General features: G+C 41.2%; 1 protein-coding gene across 1 annotated transcript in view; it reads left to right on the forward strand.

The window, feature by feature from the left end:
• Positions 1–8654: 8654 nt before the first annotated feature.
• Positions 8655–21993, forward strand: part of CACNA1D (calcium voltage-gated channel subunit alpha1 D) — a 169076-nt gene continuing 155737 nt past the window's right edge. Inside the window, exons 1-3 of the mRNA XM_030956521.1 lie at positions 8655–9039; positions 11166–11484; positions 13898–14003. Coding sequence (XP_030812381.1) covers positions 9003–9039; positions 11166–11484; positions 13898–14003 — 462 coding nt within the window. The 5' untranslated portion in view covers positions 8655–9002. The remainder of the gene's footprint in view (positions 9040–11165; positions 11485–13897; positions 14004–21993) is intronic.

The raw sequence follows: 21993 nt of genomic DNA on the forward strand, positions 1-21993 counted from the left end.
AGCCAGGGATCTCCTTGGCAAAGGTCACAGCCATTTGAATTTCCATTGAGAACACAGCGTACTGAGGGCTAAAGCAGTTCTGAAGTTCCTCTGAGACAGAAAAATTTCAAAAAATAGTGATGCTTGAGACAAAATCTTTCCTAGAATTTTTGAAAGAACTGTGGTTTTCTCTTTCAGCTTTGTTTATACCTTGAATTCTTAAATTTGTGCTGGCATTTATGAAAGACTGTGTAAGATACAAAGTACAGCTGTAACCTGCCCACACTGTGTGACTCTAGAATGGGATTTTGTATGTGTAGGGCACACACATGTGGTTTATATTGCTAAGTACTATATTAGCTGTATTAGCTCTCAGGGGGCTAAAAATGCTAAAAATTATTTCATTGTCATCAAGTGTTATTTAACCCACTGTATTGTACACAAATTAGGTCAAAATGTGCTGCAGCTTTGCAGACCCCTTAAACCTAGATCAACTTATCTAAATTGAACCTTTAAGGGAAATTTACTATTTGGTTTGTTTACAATTTTCTAAATTCAGTATGAGGCAAGAGGAAGCAGTCTGTGTCTTTAAAGAATTAAAATATGCCCATAAATAAGCTCAGTCACTTGCCTTTGTAGAGAACAAAACAAAGCCCCCTCATCTACTAAATCGGCTGGAAGCTGAAAATAAATTTTGAGGTTTTACTCTATGTTGGTTTTGTTTGTGGTTTGGTTTCTTTTTTATTTTTTAAACTGTGTATTTATATGGAACAGCAAGCACAGATTATGCCTTAGTAATTTTTATGGATTCGGCATCTGTCCCTTTGCTTTTATTCACATATTTTCATAGTCATAATCTCTAGTTTCTTATTTGATGATGCAAACCTTTCAGACGTAGAAATGGATAAAAATCTTACTGAATCTAGTGAGAGTCATTTTCAGGAATAATCCTTTTATTAGACAGGAAATAAAAGACTCCGGGACAAAAAAATAAAAGAAAAATAAAGGCAACATATATATTAGATGACTGAAGATATTAGTCTAGGCTTCTGCACAGAGAAATGCTTGGAGAATTCTCTACAATAACAAACTGGAAAAGCCCCAGGACCTAATCTACCTGATCCTAAGTTTTATTTTGCATGCATAAGAGTTCTGTTGTGTTTGAAATTGCAGAGTGTGTTGACAGGTCTGTCAGCTGTCTCAAGCTGATATCCATGGTGGGGTACACCCCCTTCCCTGGGAAGTGGCACCCTACCTTGAGACCCCAGTTCCACAGCCATTGAATGGAGCCTTACACATAAGTTCAAAGCTGTGAGTGAACTGCATCAACAAGCCAACTGTGTGAGGCAGGTGATTATAAAATATTGAGATTTGGCTGCACTAGCTGATTTTCAATTAGCTTCAAGGGCATGCAGAAGAAAGCAAAAGTGTGACAGAATTTGTTAGTTGTTTTAGAAATATTAATACGATGCAAACCTGGAATATTTCCATGGAATTAAACACATCACAGCACATCCTCATTTGATGTGCTTGGGCGGTGATGTCTCTGATGACAGAAAAATCCCCAAACCCTCTAAGTGACAAAGTGTATTTCACAAGCCCCTTTTGGTAATTGCACCTGCTAACTGAAACACATAAAGAGAGAGTCTGTAGTGTGCTGAAGAATTTTGTTATTTGCATCTCCTCTATTACTGATTGAAAGCTCCTCTGTTGCCTTGTCTACTACTAACGTGATCCCTCAGTGCTTTTCTATAGGGATTTGTTTCCCTAGTCTATTAAGCTGGTCTTTGTGTTGTCAAGAGCTACACAGTAAAGCCTTATGATATGATGGGATATTTACTTTGCTTCCTCATTTATGTTTTTGTCCTTTCAAGCTTTTTGAACTCCAGTGAAAGCACCATTGTGAGAGGTTTGACCTAACATGGTCCTGTGTTTTGTTGAATGTCACCATAAAGCCAGGAAGAAAACTTCTCAGTAGGGTAGGAATCTGGACATCCTACAGCATTTGGAGAGACAGAGAAAGGAATTTTTGAATAACGCATAATTCATACATGTGTTTAGATACTCATAAAAACAAAGACTGATCATTCATTCCAGGTGTTAATGTTAAAGCCAAAGATGGAACCTTTGCGTGACAGTCTCTCTTCTACCTGGTGAGGCACTTGAAAAATTATTGTCATATCATTTAGTATTGAGATTATACCACACTTCTTAAATTATTTAATGGCAATCTTTTACTCCTGTGAGTAATGCAGCTCATTGGATCTATTTGTAAGACTGACAGATTTTAAAGAAAAATTACCTTAAACGCTTGCTCTAGATCTGAAATCTAGACTTGTGTTCCTCCTCAGTAGTGTTGTATATTTGCCTCCCCCATTCTCTAATGCAGTTACTGTGTCTCCCCTTGTTCTATGGGCCTGTGATCTTCTCATTGTCTGTGGTTCCTGTTTCAGTGTGGGGTGCCAATGCCAACAAAGAGACATGACTGCATTTCCCTCAGTAGGTACCAGTTAGCACAGAGAGAAAGCTTTCTTCTTACAGTTGTTAATTCCTACTTTAAAAGCAGTTCGTGCTTATTTCTCATTGTGAAACAGGTATGGGCAAATCCTGTGTGCTTTTGCTGCAGTAGAAAATTGCCTTCCAACAAAAGAAGTTTGAAATACATTTTGTGTCATATCCATTGCTGAATACATAAATTAATTAATGGTTTGAAAAGATAAATATGGGAGTATTTACCTTTCATTTCCGGCTGTAAGTGCTGGCTGTCCTGCATATGGTGTAGCACGTATTCCTGCAAAAGGCAGCATGGACCATGTGAAACTGTGTCATGACACGGCCCCAGAATGAAGTAGGACATTTCTTGACCTTGGTGTGCTCAACCATGCAGCTGTAGTCTTCTTATGACAAGGAATGTCTCTCAAAGTAATGTTTGAAGTCAGTTTGGGAAAGGTTCTGCAGAGAAATTTGCTAAATTCAAGTTTCCTCTGTCTGCCAAGAGAAAAATATATTTGAAGCCCAGGTAATGTGTGATTTTAGTAACTAAAGAATTTGATTAGTAACCTGAGTGTTTGATTTCAGTCTGTGTTCTGCTAAATGTTAAAACACATGAATTTTTACGCATTCCCTAATATCTGTGTCAGTTTGTTAATATTTCTTACAGAGCCAATAAATTTCACTTATTCTGGCAAAAACACTTCCAGGTAGCGCAGCAGATAGAGTTGGTTTAAAACTGCAAAGCAAGTTTACATTTGAAAGGGTTCATTTGGGCTTTCGGAGGAGAGATCAAAGGGCTCCTGTAGGAAGCGCAGGGACCGTGCCCTACAGCGTGCGCTCCTTTGGGCTGGGCTGCGCTCGGGCAGCGCCTGCAGCGGCTCCGGGGCTGGAATTCCCGCTGGGGTTGGTCGGGCAGCGCCTGCAGCGGCTCCGGGGCTGGAATTCCCGCTGGGCTCCGCTCGGGCAGCGCCCGGAGCAGCTCTGGGGGGCGCTGGGAGCGGCTCCGGGGCTGGAATTCCCGCCGGGGGCGCTGGGAGCGGCCGCCCCCGCTGCCGGAGCCTCCCCCGGCCCCGCCGGGGCTGCAGCTGCCTGGCTGCTGTCTCCTGCAGGCGCCGGGGGAGAGCCCCCACACGGATGTGTTTGCTTGCCTAAAGTCTGTGCAGTTTTTAGTAGTCTTCCAGCCTCCGGTGCGGGGTTTTGAAACTCCATCACAAGCCACCAGCAGAACATTCTGAAAAAACCTGGAGTGTGGCTTGTATTTATAAAAGTTATTTGTTTGCATGAGGCACATGTGCTGATACAGTGAGTCATCCATCCATTTTGCTGTGACATTTTCAAGCACAATTATGTGTAGTGGAATTTTTTTGGTAGCTGGCTATGTTGCCCATCTGTGAAATCATCATTCTACCGAGCACTAAAAATAGAGATGAAACTCTTGAGAGAAAATTTTGAATCTACTTAAATGACAGTTTGAAATGTGTTCTTGCAGTCAACAGTTTAAATATTTTCTATCCTAAATATGGATACTCTAAATTTAAGGTGATGTAGTCCTGCTGTCACCAATTCAATTCACCTTGCTAGCACAGTAATAGAGCTGGAAATAATTTCTGGCTGGAAACCCAGTCTGGTGCCCACCAAAGCCAAATCACTTGGGCCCCAGAGGAGCAGACTGGCATAAGCATGAGAGAGCTCTGGAAGGTGGATAACACTCAGAGTGGAAAGTATTTATTAATAGCAGGGGATCCCTGGAGAAAAATGTGAGGACAACCCATGACTGTAGATCAGAGGAGAACAAGGAGAAGATGATTTTTTCATTTTTGATGACTAGGAAATGAAGCTTTGAGATAAAGAACAACAGAATATCCAGCAACTTTTAATTAGTGGTATTTTCAGTCAAAGCAAGTTGGTGAAAAGATATGGTAAACACTGAAAATAGTGAAGAACTGTAGCTAAAAGAGGGAGCTGCTGGAAGAATATAAACTGTGTTGCTGAGTAATAGCATCCTAATTGAAGCCACACAAAGCCAAAGAATCTAATTAGTCAGGAAAACACATTTCATTACATTCTTAGTAATTTGTTTTGAAAAAGTCCAACTGGATTTTAAATTTGACAGATTTCATTGTGTTCAGAGCAGATTACACTGTTTATACTTGCATATAGAGATAATGAAAAATGTAGTTGCAGACTATATGTCTTTCATAGACCTATATAAAAGAAATGTTTAATTCAAAATCATGTTTGCAGTTGTTCCTTGCTAGCTATGGGTACCATCTTATGAACTTCTGCAGAAGGGATGGACAAAATAAATTGGACTTTTGTTGAGTTGGTGAGCAATACTGGAGAGCATCATCCATTTCTTTAATCCACTTGAAGCTTCAGCTCAGGCAAACAAATGAAAAGAGTATTGTCCATGCATCCTGTTGCCTTCCCTCCTTCTTTCCCTTCTCCCTCACTCCCTCTCACTCTTTCTTTGTACAAATTTTCACAATGAGATATTTTCACAAAATATAGAGCTAAATCTCCAGCTAGACTGAAGTAGTCTTACTCACTTCATTTATATTCACCTTTAAAAAATTTGTATTTCTGGTGAGTTTATTTGCAAATGATTACATGGCAAGACCTCAGTGTGGCAGGTTTCTTGTATCTGGAATTTTTTTTTCAAGTGCTAAATAGGAGAGAAGAAAATAAAAATTATGCTTAGTATCAGGATACTTTGCTCATGCAAATTAGTAAAACAACCCAGTGATGCAAAACCATAAAAGACTGTTCTTGCAGAGGACATATGAAAATTCAGCATTTAATCCTCTTGAAAGTTCTTTTACCTATTAAATCTCAAGTGTGGATAAGGTCAATAACACGGACAATTAAGCTTCCCTCTCATCATTTTTATCCCATAGTGGATTAATGTATTTTAAAATCCATTTATGTACATTTTTATCTACTTTTGAGATCCAAGTTAATGGATTTTTGGAAGTCTGTACTTTTTATATTTTTCTATATAAATTACATCCACAATAACAATGTGCTATTTTAAGTTCTTTAAAGAGTCACCCTTACTCACAGTGACATCAGAAAGGTGATATTCACTGATCTGACATAAACAATATATGAACATATTTAAATTTCATCATGGTCTTTTTTAGATAAAAATTTGAACTAGATCTTCAAATTCAAACTGTAGCTCCATCATACTTTAGATGAGAAGAATGAAAATATAAGTCTCTGGACAAGAAGAGAGCCTTCCCCATGAAAATATATACAAAATTAAAAGAAAATGCATAACATGGACAAGAATTAATCCTGCAAACCCTTGTTTGCAACATAGCCATGTTTCCTTAAAATATTCCTCCCATGAATAAGGATAGTAATAGTTTAGTATATATTAGCATAGTAATAACTTCAGCTGGACTATTAGAATTAATAATGGATTAACCTGCATGAGTGAGAATCCCTCTCTTGTTAAGGATGAGGCCACTTCTGCAGCTTCTCATTTTTTATAAAATTACGTATTTGTGATGTAAGTTCCTCCCACATGCATTGCCACTGGATTTGGTTCTGCTTCCTGCAATGATCTCCTTCACAGCACTGCTGTGCTCCACTCCACCAGTTCATAGACGCTGACGTTTTGGTTAAGCAGGTTTGTCCTTCTGCACAGCACCCCAAAATTCTTAATGGGCTCTCTGCAATATCCCTGAGTCGGTTTCTTCATCCTCCTCTTTCCCTTACACAGAATAAATCCCTGAGAAGCAGTAAATGTTATCAAGAGGAGGATGATGGTTATTTAGCTGGAAATCTGCAATAAATGTATTATAATATTGAATATATGTACTCCCTGCTCTACTAATCTATAACATTTAAATGAAGTACACTGAGTATGGTGTGGCACAGAGGTATGACACATGGGAACATCCATATTTCTTTCTTCTCCGGAAAATGGTTATTTCTATTCAAAATGTCATCATGTTGTAGCTCGGACATATTCTAAAACATCCACAGAATGCTGGCCATTTCATTCAGGAGTGAGCAACCAATACCAAAGTGACAGAAAAGTGAAGCAATCCTAGAGAAACAAATGGGCACCAGTTTCTAGAAGAAGGGAAAACTGTTCAGACAAGAATTGATGGCTTCAGTAATTAGCACTTTTGTACCTAAAGACTATCAGTGTTCCTGAATACTTCCTCAAAAGTTTCTAAACAGACTTGCATTTTCTTTTTATCTCTGATTTTGATTTGAAAGTGTAGTAGGTAATTTGATCTAGCAATAAAAGGACAGTTAGCTTTTGAAATATGCACAACTGTATGCTCACAAGTTTGGACCAACTGTGAAATTTTTTTCACTGTTTAATGGTTTTATTGATTTTGAGGAGTATTTGGTAGCTTTTAGTATGTATTGCTGTGGTCATTATAAGGACTGGGGTTAGAAAATGACATTGGTGAGGCCAAAATCAAGAAGTTTATGAAAACATTTGCAAGGGAAGCAGTTTTTTGGGGGATGTTTTTGTTTGTGTTAGACCTAAACCTTAGCAGATGTGAATTTCTCAGTAGTGCCTCAGTGCTTAAATTAATGAGCCTAACTAAAAAAAAATTATTTGGATGCTGGAGTCCAGCTTTGCCCAGATACTTCTTAGGTACTTGGGTGGGGCACTGACTCCTGCTAAGCACATGAGGTGCCTTCTTCAGTGCCTGCAGTGGTTGTTAGGCAACTAATCTTGATTTAGATACTTTTGAAAAATCTACCAAGCATAAATATCTGGCTGTTGAGAAGTCCTAGTTAATTTCTGGGCATGTAAGGCAAGTACCTAAGTATGTTAAGATTGTTTAAACTGGAAACACCTGCACTGTAATGACACCTGTGAGAGGGTGTGGTGCCTTCCCAAATCAACCAAACCTGCAACAGCTGAGCCAGTCAGGTCAGAAAATTGGAAAAGAGGAAGCATCTGTGGAAGGCTGCTCTCTAAATCAGCCTTGCTGCTATTTTTTTTTTAATTCTTCAATTAACAAAGGTAAAGCCAAAAAGGATAGGCTTTACCTAACGGAGAGCTTCTTATAAAGCTGCTGTCTGGGCATTCTTCACTGGATCCCTGGAGAATATCAGCAGTATTAAGGTTTTATTGCTCTTCTTCTTATTACTGTCTGTAGATGTTATTTATTATTAATTAGATGGAGATAGTTGTGGATGAAGAATGGATGAAAGAGTGGGTAGGCACATGAATACAAAAGTGGCAGAGGAAAGGTGTAGTAGAAATAGTTTAATGGAAAAGTTTTTGTAACAGTTTTTGTCAAAGATAAGGGCTCACACCCACTGAGTATAACTGTGGCTTGAAATATTCTTTAAAAATATGGGGAAATGTTCATTGCAGAGAAAACAAACTATAATTTTGAAGCATCAGTTCTGTTTTAAATTGGAATTTATTCTGTAATTCTTACGGAACTTCATTAATCACTTTTTGTTGTGATTGAAACACTGCCTTGCTGTAAGGGAAGGTGGCTGTCCCAGGTTTGCTCCTTTGTGGTAGCAGCTCATGGTCCCTCCAGACACGGCGCTTCTGGGGTAGCTTCACCACCCAGAATGAGACAAACCCGAAATGAATGTTTGAGGCTTCTGCAGTGGAAGGTAACACCAAAATGATTTTTTTCCCAAGTCAATTTATTTATTTGGATAAACGTCGAAGATCCTATGTTCGCTTGAAGTCAGAATGAGGGCATTTCAACAGGCCAGCGGAGAGCTCGGCATTGGGATAACTCGGGAGTCTTCCTGGAGGTGAGGGCAGAGGGTGCGGGCAGGGACGGAGCGGCCGGGGAGCCCTGAGCCGCCAGGAGCGGGACACGGTGCCCGGAGCGCGGGGACAGGGAGACGCTAAAGCCGCTGTGGCCCAGGTCGGTGCCCCGGGGGTTGTCGCTGTCCCTGCCCTGGGTAGGGGGCTGAGGAAGGACGGGGGCCCCAGGAGCAGGTGCGGCGGTGAAGGGGTTCGGGCGGTGACGGGCGCGGGTCTGTTGGCGGTGCCGGAGCTGCGGGCGGTCGGAGCGGCCCCGCGCCCCCGCCCGGCCGCAGCAGCAGGTGTCGGTGACGGCGGTGGCAGCAGCGAGGGAGTTAAAGCCCGCGGCGGCGGGAGGAGGGGGACTGCGAGCGAACGAGCGGGCGGCGGCAGCGGCGGCGGGAGGAGGGGGCCGAGGCGGAGCAGGCGGCGGCGGGAGGAGGGGGACCGGGGAGCAGGCAGCAGCGGCAGGAGGGGACCGAGGAGCCGGCGGCGGCAGCAGCAGCCGGGTTGCTAGGGATGGAGAGATCCCGTGTCACCCGGATGTGAGTGTCATGTTGGCCCAAACTCTGAGGGATTTGGCAGCGGCGAAGCAGCAGCGGCAGGAGGAGGAGGAGCAGCAGCAGCCCCTCGCACGTCTCTAGTCACTACCATGGGGGTCGGGTAGCGGGTAGCGCAGGGGCAGCGCGCACCTGGCTCGGGGTGGGGTTGGGGGGCGTCTCTGCCCTTTTTCCTTTTTTCATTTTCCTCTCACACGCTGGAGAAAGTGAGAAAAATGCACCAGCAGCCGCAGCCCGAGCAGCACCCTGAAGGTAAGAGCCGGGGCGCCCACCAAGGGCAGCGGCGTGCTTGGGGCTGAGGGGAGGGGTGGGGGCGGGGGGGAGGATTTATGAGGGATTTGGGAGTCGGGGATTGGGGGGATTAGGGAAGGGGTTGAGGATGGGGTCGCTTTGGGATGGGAAAGGAATGAGCGGCTGTGTTCGAGGAGGGACCGCGAAGGGCAGGGGATGAGGCGAAGGCGGGACAAGGTGCTGCCCTCGGCGTGTGACCAACGTGCGAGTTCATTTATGCGCGTCTGTCCCTTGTCCCGGGGCCATTAACATCAGCTGCGGGAGGACGCGGCTGGGGCTGCGTTCGCCTCATCCGTGTGTACCTGGAGCTCAACCTGCCCGGAGCTGCGGCTCCCGGGGGCTGCCCCGCGCCGGGCGGGAGGGCGGCGGGGCCGAGGGCAGGGCGGCGGGCGCGATGCGCTCGGCCCCTGCCCGGCGGGGCGCACGGGGGCGAGACGCGGGGCTCCGCGCCGCTAATCCGCTCCGCCGACGGGCTCCGCCGCTGCCACAGCCCCCGCTGTTGTTTATAAATGCTTCCTCCCTCCTCAATCAGCAGCAAGTTTGTGTTGCCCCCGAGGAACGCAGTCACCCGGGCTTTGTTTCCCTTTCGAGCATCCATTTAAAAAGACGATGGCTGTATAGATAGATGAGTAGGTGGGTGGTTTATTTGCGCCGAGCCACGTTTCATGGCATCCCGAAGGGCAGGCGGAAGGCGGGGGAGATGGCTGTGCCATTGCATTTATATCTGGGGGAGGAAAAAAAAAAAAAAAGGCGGGAGGGGAAGCAGGGATGCTTTGGGAAAATGTTGGAGGTAGCTGTGCCACCTTTGCCCCCGCGGCGGCTCTGCCCCCCGTGTCACCCAGCTGTTGATGCGCCGCCGCTGGCCAGCGCTCTCCGCGCCGGTGCCGCTCCCCGCGGAGCTCCGTGGGGGCCCCGCCGTGACCCCCCCACTCCCCGCCGCCATCCTGGGGAGCCATCTTAGGGCATTTACATCTTAGGGCTCCCGCGCCCCCGGAGCGGGGGCCGGCGCCGGCCTCGGCCGCGTCCACGCGCGTTCGCGGCGCTCCCGTGGTCTGTGCCCCCCGTCTGGAGCGGGAGGGCTGTGCTTTCCCTGCCTCTCCGCTGCCTGGCGGGGAGAGATTTTTCGTCCCCTGCCTGGGTAGATTCGTTTCACAGTCATCTCTCTTACCAGCCCGAATTCTCAGCACGTATATTGTGCCGTTCCTCCATTTTTTTCCCCACCCAGGCATCAAGTTTTGAAACGCACTCAGGAGCCTCTCCTTCCTACAGGTGCATGTAGGAGTAGACTGTTGCGCTAGTCAAAGAGCTCGCGAGGAAGGATCCTTGCGAGGAGGTGGTGTTTTGCCTCTTTGCTGTCATCTGCATAAAGAGCGCTCGATTATTATTATTCGATTATTATTTGGAAGGTGCAGTTTATTTTTTAAATTCTCATGAAGAAGCAAAACCAAACAGCATCCTTTTACAGAACCAGAGCTCATCCTTTTACAATGGGTCCGTGGTTGTGATTCCTTGTGCACAAGACAGCAGAGCTTTATGAACGTGTTTATCACAGACAGTACTGGATCTTCGCTTGTGGGAGGCATCCACGCATTTTTCTTTGAGAATGCAAAGCAGGGCAAGATTTAACTTGCTTACAGAACTTCCCCCTCTACCTTGCTGCTTATTCTTAATTGAACAATGTGTAAGAATTTGGAATGACTATTCTTTTGACCAAAATAAATTGAGAGAGTAGTAAATGTGAAGGTGCTACAGCAAACTTGATCTTAGAGGGTAGGTATGGTTTACTGAATAAACATGAGGACAGGAAGGCTTCCATCCACTTAGAAAAAGACATTGTAAATGGAAGAATCAAAATGAGACGTGTTTGTGTGTCAATACTTACATCCATCTTGAAGTTGTAAGACTGATTCCTGAGCATATTTTCTGCTGTTCAATTGCATATACCGCAGCACAAGTGTATGCAAATGTATCTGTGTATGTAATGCAAACATCACACTGCCAGGAGGTCTTAGAACAATCTTTTTTGGATTAGACCCATTTTAGTGTAAAGCAATTATAACCAAGTACTTTTTTCTTTTGTCCCACAGAGGTGAACTATGCAAGCAGCACCAGGATTCCTCTCCCTGGTGACGGACCAGCTATCCAGTCAAACAGTTCAGCACCATCCAAGCAAACTGTTCTATCTTGGCAAGCTGCAATCGATGCTGCTAGACAAGCAAAGGCTGCCCAAAACATGAGTACCACCACAGCCCAGCCTGTAGGATCTCTGTCCCAAAGAAAACGCCAGCAATATGCCAAGAGCAAAAAACAGGGTAATACATCCAATAGTCGGCCACCCCGTGCCCTTTTCTGTTTATCCCTCAACAATCCAATACGAAGAGCCTGCATTAGTCTAGTAGAATGGAAGTATCCTTTCTTGCAGTTTGCTTTTTAAATTATTTTCTTACATTTTCTGATCATATAAAGGGGATTGTTTTACAGGATCTCTTGGAGCATCACAACTTACATGTTACATCACTTGTATGTGTGGGTAACTGTCATTAATGTCAATGGGAGTTAATTTGGCTTCAGTTGCTGTTAAAGATAGTCTCTTGTGTCATATTGACACAGAATATCATTTACTGAAGTAGGCAGCTGAAAGTCAGAGCTCATAGCTGTTCCTTTTTTTTTGGGAGAAGTTGGGGGAACATTTTCAGGCTAACATCATATTCCAGCAAATCTCTGCATTGCATTTTTTGCCTTTCCAAATAAGGAAGAATGGATGGAAATGTATTTAGCCATCCAGTGTTAGGGAGATGGCCAAAGGTGTCAAACCTATATCTTCCATATTGCAATTTGGGGTACTGCCATTAAGGCTAAGGAGTCAGATGTAGAAATCTTTTTAAAACAATTGTTTTCCCAGTACTAAAAGCAGGAAGATTTTTACTTAAGCCAAGGAAATGTTCTAAGTACACACAAGTGTCTGAAATATAATAATCTTCTGAGCTTGTACAACATATCTACCACCAAACATATTTGGAAGCATGTTCATCTAGATGGGAGAGCGGAGATGCTGCCTTGTGTTCATGATGACCTGTGTGATGGGAAGTCCTTTAGTTCAGTGGTTATGATGTGGAAATATGTGCATTTCTCTGGCAGAATGGATAGCATGATGGTTTAGTATATTATTTAATTACCAAGAAAAGCTTTGAAATAGAAAATAGTTTTGCTGGGGTACAAGGAGACAAATGTTAGCATATTAGCCATGGCAACATCCCTGTAATGGGAAACAGCTGCTCAAGACAGTAGATTACTGAAGTAAAACTCAATTTGTTACTATAAACAGAACAGCCAACCTGGCAATAAGAGCTGTTACTCATTTATGGGGTTGGTGCTTTTCAGTTCTTTGTACAAAATTCAATTGCAAATTAAAGATAGTGAAATGGCTTCTTCTTTCATTTAAACTGGTAGAAGTCCAACTAATTTCAGTAAATTGGCCTCTCCTTGGCTAAGGTCGGGTAAATGAAATTACTATGGATCTGGAGTGGAATAACTCAGCGAGAATTTGTCCCAGCAGCACCACATCATAAAAAACATTGTCAGTCTTGTGATGGTATCAATTGCTCACCCCAGTCTGGAAAATGCTGTTTTAACTTTATTTTGTACACAATGTAGCAGCTGTTTGTGTTGATCTGCTTTGTAGACATAAAAGTGGCCCTCAAGGTGACAAACTTTTAATAGGCCAGCAAACAAAATGTAACACATCTTATAGGACATATGGGCTTTGTAGGACTTTTCTTTTTCCCCCTCTTTTTTTCCCAGGGAACTTTTTAAGCTGGCAAAAATATGCTTTGGAATATATTTAGTACTCTTACCCCAGTCTTTTATTGGACTCTTATGGAAACATATCCAGAGGTTGTGCATCAAAGGATGCCAAAAATTGCAGCTGAGGTCCAAGTACTTCATTTCCAAGCTCCCACAGATAGGGTCATCTCAGTACCTCTGTGTTTCTGGTCACTGAGAATAGTAAAATACCTCATGAAAAAGGAAAATCAATGATGAACTGAAGGATGAGGTACATAATCATGAATTTTAAGATAAGGAAGACATTTTTTTCTGGAAGACAGAAGGTATCTCCAGGTTCCCACTGCTGCTGTCCAGCCCTAGTATAGAAAGCAGAGCTGCAGTCCCTGCTGTTGTCAGTGTGGAAATCTGTAGCTTCTCTTTTTGTGGCTGCCAAGCCAGCCATGATATTCTATTTTCTACTCAACTCACCTAAACTTTCATCTGGCTTGGCTAAAGCCAGGATTCAGGAATGCAACTGTCAGAGACATGGAGAGGCTCAGAAATTTCCTGTGTCAATTGCACAGCTTTCTAGCTCTCCTGTAAGAGAACAGCTGTGGTTTTCTGGAAATCTTTCCCATATCCCACTATGAACTGTATTTCCAATGGTTTTCTTCCTTTAGACAAATGTATATTTATGAAACCTTTGTATGAGGACAGAATAGATCCATGAGTGTTCCTTGCCCATTATGATGACCTGCATGTAGATTTATGAGTGGATAATTATATTCATCTTTGGAAATTAATGTGAAATGCTCTGTGACAGCGTGAGTAATAGTTTTCACTCTTTTCAAAAGGAAGAGGATGTTGAAGGATCATTGTGATGGAAAATAATATGGTATATATAGTGCTATAACTAAAGGTGATGGAGTGTTTGTCAGAGTTATCAGTCAAAAGATTGCCTTAAATCTTTACCATTGTTGATGCTGGAATGGAGAACTAGACTTAAAAGTTTGCAGATACTCAAAGTCATGAGTTCCTTAACAAGATTTTCCAGACCATTTGACATATTTATACTACTGTCTATTTTTGCCAATTGTGTGGCCTTAGCTGTTTACATCCCATTCCCAGAAGATGATTCTAATTCAACTAATCATAATTTGGTAAGTAATCTTTAATTTTTATTCTTTGTTTGCTGTGCTTTTAACATGATTAACTGCTAGCATTTGAGATTGCACCAAATATAGATAATTTCAGCAAAAGAAATTGGTAGATAGTGGTATACAAAATGTTTATGGAATTGATTTGTGTTCCCCCCCCTCCCCCCCAGTATTAAGCGTTACTTTGTTTACTTTGTCATGTGTTCAAAATTAGGTTTCTTATCAGTAAAATTCTTTGGAAAGAAATGTATATTAATATGCTGTGTATGTCCATATATTTGTGTGGCAAAAAAGTTTTGTTTCCATTGCTTATATTGATTATATATTTACTCTTACTGTTTCTGACACTTGTTTCAGACTTGAAGGTTTACTGCCTTTCCTAGTGTACTTGTCTACTCTGTTTGCAGTTTTTAATGGTGTTATTGGGCTGTTTATTTTACTGGATATTTTCATTTTTAATGAGAGGATGGTGGGAGATTTTGCATTAATACATTTTAAAGTGATAGGGACATCAATGTGAATTTTCAAAGCAATCAATGCTGGTATAAATGATCTTTCAAAAAAGGGATGGTGTTGCAGTAAGTGGTGCGCAGAGATGTATTTCTTTGGTTGAAAATAGTATACTAGGGTTGTACTTGAAAAGAAAAAATGGAAATTATTTTTTTTTAATTCTCTAAAACTTACAAAGGCTGTCAAGGGTAATATTGAATTACACGTAGCAATTTTGTTGTTTATATGAAGTTCCATCTTGAAATAGTAGAGTGGTTTTGTGCACTCATAATCTGCATGTGACTCTTTGGATGGGAAAGGAAGCTCATGAAAAAAGGAACTGGCTACCAAGAAGTAGATAATTTTGTATTAATTTACCTGGAAAATTAGGGTTGATATGAGGTCTTCTGTTTTATGAACATGTTTGGGTAATTTGTGGTGTGTATATGTTTATTTTCCTAAAAGTAATTATTTTGTGCAGATGACATTTTAATTGCAATTAAGTAAATATGGACAATAAAAATTGCTGATGAAAGGCAGAATAATTCAGGTTAGTGTAAAGAAAGAGTTATGCAGCTGTGTATCCAACCAACCAACCAACAGCCTTTCTTTTTTTCCCCTGAGAAATTCAGGGCACAAATCTCCATAGCTGTCAGTCGACCCCGAGATCTGCTAATAACTAATTTCAGAAAGCATTACATGAAAAGGGTAAAGCAGTTACTTGTGTCAGAAGCTAATAATTTTGAAAAATGTTTCTAGCATTAGTTTTGTTAGGTTACTATCTGGTGTTTCTGAGCCAATTTCAATTCTACAATGTGCTAATGTTTAGAAAGACAATGGACATTTTCATCCCTGCTGATTTCTCTTTTATTATTTGATGTGGCCAGGCTAGTCTAAGGAATAGTAATTGATGTCTTTTTTTTTTTTCTTCTTTTAGTAAGAGATTCTTAAACCTTATCTATTTTAAGTAGAAGGCCTCTTGGACCCCTCCAATTATATGTATTTAAAGTTTAGTTGGCCATTAAGTGATCTCAAATTCTCATTTAAATTTGTATCCTGTTTATCCTGAAGTTGAATCATTCCACTAAGTTTGCTCAAAGAGCAGAATTTATACTGGCTATGTACTTTGAGCTGTTGGGACAGATTTAAACTCAATAAGGGAGCACACAGACATATCCTGTGTGTTCAGTCTAATAAAATAATTAGTTCTGGAATGAGCAGCATTGGCTTTTCCTGTGATTGGGGTTCTCTACCAGGAAATATGTTACCCAGTGGTCTGGGTCCATGCCTCTCCTCTGGAATTTCACCGGCAATTTTCCTTGGTTAGTGTGGATTCAAGTGCACTATGAGGGAATATAGGAGAAGAGCTGAGTGAGAAATCTTCAGGCTTGCTTGGGAACCTGCTGGATCCTGTATTTCCTGCTGCTTGAGGTGCTTATGTCAATAAGTGCTGGAGAGAGGACTGTCTTACAATGGGAGTAGGGATTATTCTGTTAGTAATGTTCAGACCTTTCCTCTGCTTTGTGAACAGACCAAATATTAATCATCACTGAACCTTTGGCTGGATTTTTGCTCCCTTGGTCTTGCTAGGAGACCCCACTTTGTCTCTAATTCAAGTTCATCTTCATAATTTTAGTTTGCATATGGATATTATATCTAGCTTGGTTCTCTCAATGTTGCTACATTGAATTGAATAGATGAATTGCTTTCCATCAGCTAGCTGAACTGGCTCTTTTTTTTTTTTTAATTTGTAAGCAGAAAATGAAGTATTTATACATGTGGGGTTTTTCTATGAATACGAAATAGACAAAATTTGTAATCAGCCTCAGGAAAAACCAGTGGAACACTGGTAAATGGGAACTAGAAATGTAAACTTGATAATTTCTGGTTGGGCTCAAGAGAAGGTAAATATGTGAGAATTTGAGCAGGCCAAGTGTTCATCCTTTGTGACTTGGGAAGTTTGCAGTGGTGACCTCAGTGCAAGGATGTATGTGCAGAGCAGGTGTTCCCTCCTCTCTGTGGTGGGAGGTAAAAGGCAGAGCCTGTAAGATGGAGTTTCCAAGACTTGTAAAATAAGCCTGTGAGTGTTTCTGAGTCTGTCTTTGCCTGTGGCTGAGCCAGTGAAACATTGACCCTCTATCAACCTCCCAAACTCTGGTTGTGTGAGCCATGTTCTCCCTTTCTCATTAATGCCTCCAACACAAGGTCACTTATATGTTGCAGTAGTAATGGCAACATGCATTTATAACCAAATATATAACAAACACTGTAAGAAACAGGTATATGTGTCTTAAGAGAAATGGTAAATCAAATGTATTTTTTAAAAATAGGCTGTATCTTAGGTATCATTTATTCTTGGAAATGAATCTATCTTTAATCCTAAATATCTTAAGGTAAAGGTCTGTGAGAGGGTTCCAAACCTGTCCTTTTGGAACAGTAGACTAATTATAGAAAATTGATGGTTCAAGGATGGTTCCACTGTGTGTTTCTGTGTTGGTCACTTGTCTTTGGTTTGCAAGCTGTGATTACTGATGTTTTTTGTGACAGAGCCAGCAGCATACTATGTGATATTTATGATAATTTAGGGAAGCAAGAAAAGGTTTTTTTCAGTATATTGGTGACTGAATTAAGCAGATGGTAGTGGTAAGCAATGATGTAGGAATAGGAGTCCCTTTCATCATTAGGTTTTTTTTTTGATGTGTCTTTTTGTGTTCTGAATGCACAAATTCTGGTTTGTATTTGGGCTTTTTGCCTGTCTCTGGGTTAAAGGGTGCACTACAGTTACCTCCTTGCTCAGTGGATTCACGGCTGTACTCTGCCAGGCTAGAGGTGTGAGCAGTGAGTGATACAAAACAATGCATTCAAACAAAACAGAAGTGCAGAATCAAACTCAGACTGGGCTGTGCTTGACCACTTGCCAAGGGTTACAGCCCTGTGTTCTAAGGGAAAATTTGTGTAATCCTTCATCTAAAACACCTTGATGTGTCTTTGATGTGTGCCAGGAGAGGCAGGAGAAAGGGATCCTCTTTTCTGTATTTTAACTAGAATAGTTCTCTCATGGCTGTGTGTATTGCATGAACTGGAGCACAGAGTGATGAACTTAAGCCTGAATTCTACTTCATCAATAATTAGTCTCTAATCACTGAATGTACTGATAGAAGTGGGCCCTGTTCTTCTCCAAGTAGATGGGTGAAAGTATTATGGACCTGAGAAGTTTTCTGTTAGAGCAGAGCAGGGGCATGTGCTTTGGGATGAAATCCTGCTTCATAATTTAAGGTAGTTTCTTTCATCTGCTTTCAGAAGTTTCAGGTGATCTGAACTTTCCATGCTTAATTGAGCTCTTCTTTTTGGAAGTGTTTCTTGTCTGTGCTTGATAAGAAGAAGTTTATAGCAGAAAGGGCTTCCTGTATATATATTTTATTTCTGTTTCTGTCTTTTCCTTTATTCCTCATCTGTGCTATGTTATTTCCCTTCATGGCTTTTGTCTTTAAATTTCCACTCCTTCCTTTCTTGTTATCTTTTGCCTCTACCCTCTGGCTTCCCTCTGTGTTTTCTCTTCTGTTTGTCCTCTTGTGCAGCATGCTTTTCTCTATCTCCTTCTCCCACCTCAATTTGTCTTCCTGGTGTCATCCTGCTGTCCCATGTTCTGTTCTGTGCTTTGCCTCCTGCTGCCTTTCCCATGGCCCTACTTGCACTGGGCTTCTTTCTTTATCATGTGCAGGCAGACCAGCACCATACAATGGATTCTGGCCATGGTCAAGACATTGTTGGTTATTCTTTTTCTTTCCTTCTTTTAATAAGTAAATATGAACAGTCATGTGCATATTTATCATGTGCAGGCAGACCAGCACCATACAATGGATTCTGGCCATGGTCAAGACATTGTTGGTTATTCTTTTTCTTTCCTTCTTTTTAATAAGTATATATGAACAATCAGAAGGCATCCATCCATTCAGAGTTGCTGGAAATGACACCCCTGAGTCTGAGTTGAATTTTTGGTTGCACTGCATCTCTTGTGCCTAGACCCCCAAGGTTTGTGTGGTGACACTGTTCTACTTGAGAAGAGATTGGCAGCAGAGTCAGGGGTGGGAGACCCAGCCGTGTCAATGACAGCAAATTGGCCAAGCCCCATGAGTAAAGAACTTGCCTGTAGTGCACAAAGGGCCCCTCATGTTAATGACAAGTCTCTGTACCCCTGATAACGGGATTTTTCAGCCTTGTCTGACTGCTGCTGTCAGTGGGGAAGCCTCTGAATGAGGCCATGTCTCTCTCAGCCTGTGCTTGCAGGGCAGTGCTGATGGTCTTGGATGCCTCCTCTTTATCCCAAGGACTGGGAGAGCCGTGGTGGGAGACACTGCTAGAGAAAGGCAATGTTTGTGTCCTACTTTCAGGCCAAGATTTCCTCTGTAAGGAGCTTTATGGGGCTCTTTGAGCCCCTTCAGCAGGAGGAAAGCCAGTGTTGTGCCTTCAATCTAGGGCACAGCAGGAGAGTACTCTGAGGAGAACCGGTTGAACTCTTGACTTAGAGGTGTCAAGCTTCCTGTCCTTATCTCATTAGCAACTCGATGACTCATTCAGTTCTGGGGCCACATGATTAATTAATCCATCCATTGAAAAGGTTGGTGGTTTTTACCTGGCACCCAGTTGTCCTTTATAAGGAGATTATCTGAAAATATTGTTGTAGAATTCTATAAATTTAAATCTCATTTAGTAAGTAATTCTAAAGATTTTTTGTTTAATTGCTAAGTGCTCAGTGTTGTATCTTAGAAGGATTTCTGTGTTTATCTACTGTCTTTGCCATGTTTACTTTTTCAGCTCAAGGGTCTTTAAGGCCTGGCTCTCTTTCCACGCACTTAGAGAAATCTTCCAATCTAAATAACTTTTTGATACTGTGTTTCTGATATTTTTCTATCTTTGGATTCTTAGCTAATGTGCTCTCCTAATGTCCCTGTTAGCTGGCATCAAAGTCACCCAAGTAAACTTTTGAGGAAAGATGCAAGATAATTTGGACTCTATTGAAAATACTTCACTTTGCTTGGGAAAACATGGTGGGGACCTTAGAATGACTTCTGTATACTTAGCCAGGCTACCCATTCTAAGGATATCAGATTAATTTGTTGTAAGAGAAAATATCATTAAGGTTTATCTGAAAAAGATTCAAAAATATAGGATCTAATTGTAACTGATATACCATAGGAATTTTATTTTGTGCATTGATTCAAGTCAATAAAATGTATTTACATGTCTGTGTAGGAATAGGAGGGGCCCATGAGAAAGTCATTGGCTCAGTTTTGAAAAAAAAAATCCCCACACATTAAAATTAGGAGACTTGGGTCAATTTTTTTGTGTGTAGGTAAATGTTCTGAGGGATAGTTCTGATAATATTTTTTTGCTCTTTTTCATGTACCTTGATACCCTGACTTGTATTTTCTTGTTCAAAAATCCATGAAAGAACTATTTAACTACAAGAACAACATGCCTTATCTCTCTGAAAATTAATAATAAAGTTATTTCATGGTTATTATGTGAGAGAGAGTGCATCAGTAACCTTTGCACATTTGCAAGAATTACTCAAGAGATGACATTTCTGCAAGAGGATTGTAAAAAAATATTGTAATTTAGTTCTCATCCCTATATTCCTATTTCAATTTCATTTCTTTGTTAAATATTACTGTCAGCCCAAAACTTCAGTAATGTGCATTAACTAATTATTGTGGATTATTTTGATTTTTCAATGCAAATTTTGAATTTTGGAATTTTTTTTCCTTTGTGTTGCAATGCACACCCCTGCAAAACCGATGAAAATTCTGAGTTAGTGTTTTATTCCCACTTTATCCTGCAGTAAGTTCTGTGCGCTGTCTGTGCTGCACTATCCCAGTAATGTGACATAGCTCTTAAATTTTTCTGGAGAATGTAATTGCATGTGTCAAGTCCATCTCTAGCTGTGAATGAAACAGAAATTATATTTCACTCTGGTGTAGGAAGAGGGACGTTCCCAAAGGAATGCTGTGACCAGGATGACTGGCAATTTCCAACTGGCAGAAAGGTCATTTGGGTTTGTAGAGGTGTGGGAATGACACAGTCAAGTCCTTGTCCCTCTTTAGTTTATTTTGTGTGTCCCAGTACAACTTAATCTGTGCTGAGGTAGCTGATCCTAAAATGTCTGTTTGGAGTATAAGGGTATGTGAAGATCTGCAGTTTGGTGTTACAGATTTCAGGTAGTGACACTACAAAACTTTTTTTTTTTTTTAATATGCAAGAGAGAGCTTCTCTGTTGTCCAGACTAGAAGGTCTTACAAAAAGATGTACTTAATCATTCCCATTTGACAGGAAATGTTTTTTCCATGTTCAAAGTTGCAAGCTTGTTCCTGTGGGGAATTCCTGCTAAGGGCTTGTCTCTCCTTAAAGAGGTTTGCTGGTAGTGCACTGCTGGCAAGCTGCCTGGGGAGAGAGCATACCCCAGAAAGAGTTCTTGTGCTGTTATAGCCTAAAGTCGGTCCCCAGACAGAATAGTGCTGCACTGGTAGAGAAAACTGTTTTTTTGAGTTTCTTTATGTGGAGAGCAGTGATTCCCCACTCTTTTCCCTTACTCCCTGTTTGATGAAGATATGCCTGTGAAATATTTACTTATAGTCTGATTGTAATAAAAGTAAACCTGTTAATTTAAAAACATAGCACAATCATATTAGTTACTGTATCATTAGTGGTCAGTGGGGAAAGTAGTTAGATTTGGTATTAAAATAGCTGTAATTGAAATATAAATTGAGCATTTAAGATGAGTGGGAGAAGTTTGTACTTTATATGCAAACTGTTTGAATAGAATAAAAGTAGATTTTGAAATACTCTGAAAAAACCCATGAAAAATCCTGGTGATAAAACTATTTTACTGACTTTATATAAAGCATGTGAATTTCTTGCTTACTCCAGTATTGAGTATGTAAACCTAACAAAACACCAGTTATGGTTTTGTTCCTTGACAATGGCTGCTATGCTAAAGGAAACCCTGAAAGTTGTTTCTGGAAGTTTTACTAAAAAACAGAACACCATAGAACCGAGAAGCTTTTAATGTTGCCATGAATTAATGCCACACCAAATGCAGATTGCCATAAATATAATTTGGATTTTTTTCTATAAACCCTGTTTTAAAACTCTAGGTTATGCAGAGTATGGGCGTTTACTTTCTTTTAAAAAGATGTTCAGGTCAGATGTATCTTAGGCTTTGAGAACTGTGCTTGTTTTTAGCATGGTTCGTGTGTGAGTGCTGTGTCTTGGAATACCAGAGTTGGGATCCATGGTTTTTGCAAGTGCTGGTCAAGGATGGCTTGCTTAATATGAGCAGAACTGGAATAATTCTGTGTGCTTTTAGAAAGCTGGTCCCTGAGTATTTCAAAAGATTCATGTAGCTGTTAAATCAACTGAAATGCAGTTTCTAATCTGGTGAGCTTTAATGACAAACTGTTTTTGGTCATGGTTAATTGAATGTGTGATTTGGTTTACTGTGCAT

Source organism: Camarhynchus parvulus, chromosome 12, assembly GCF_901933205.1.
Source record: "Camarhynchus parvulus chromosome 12, STF_HiC, whole genome shotgun sequence".
Classification (NCBI taxonomy): Eukaryota; Metazoa; Chordata; class Aves; order Passeriformes; family Thraupidae; genus Camarhynchus; species Camarhynchus parvulus.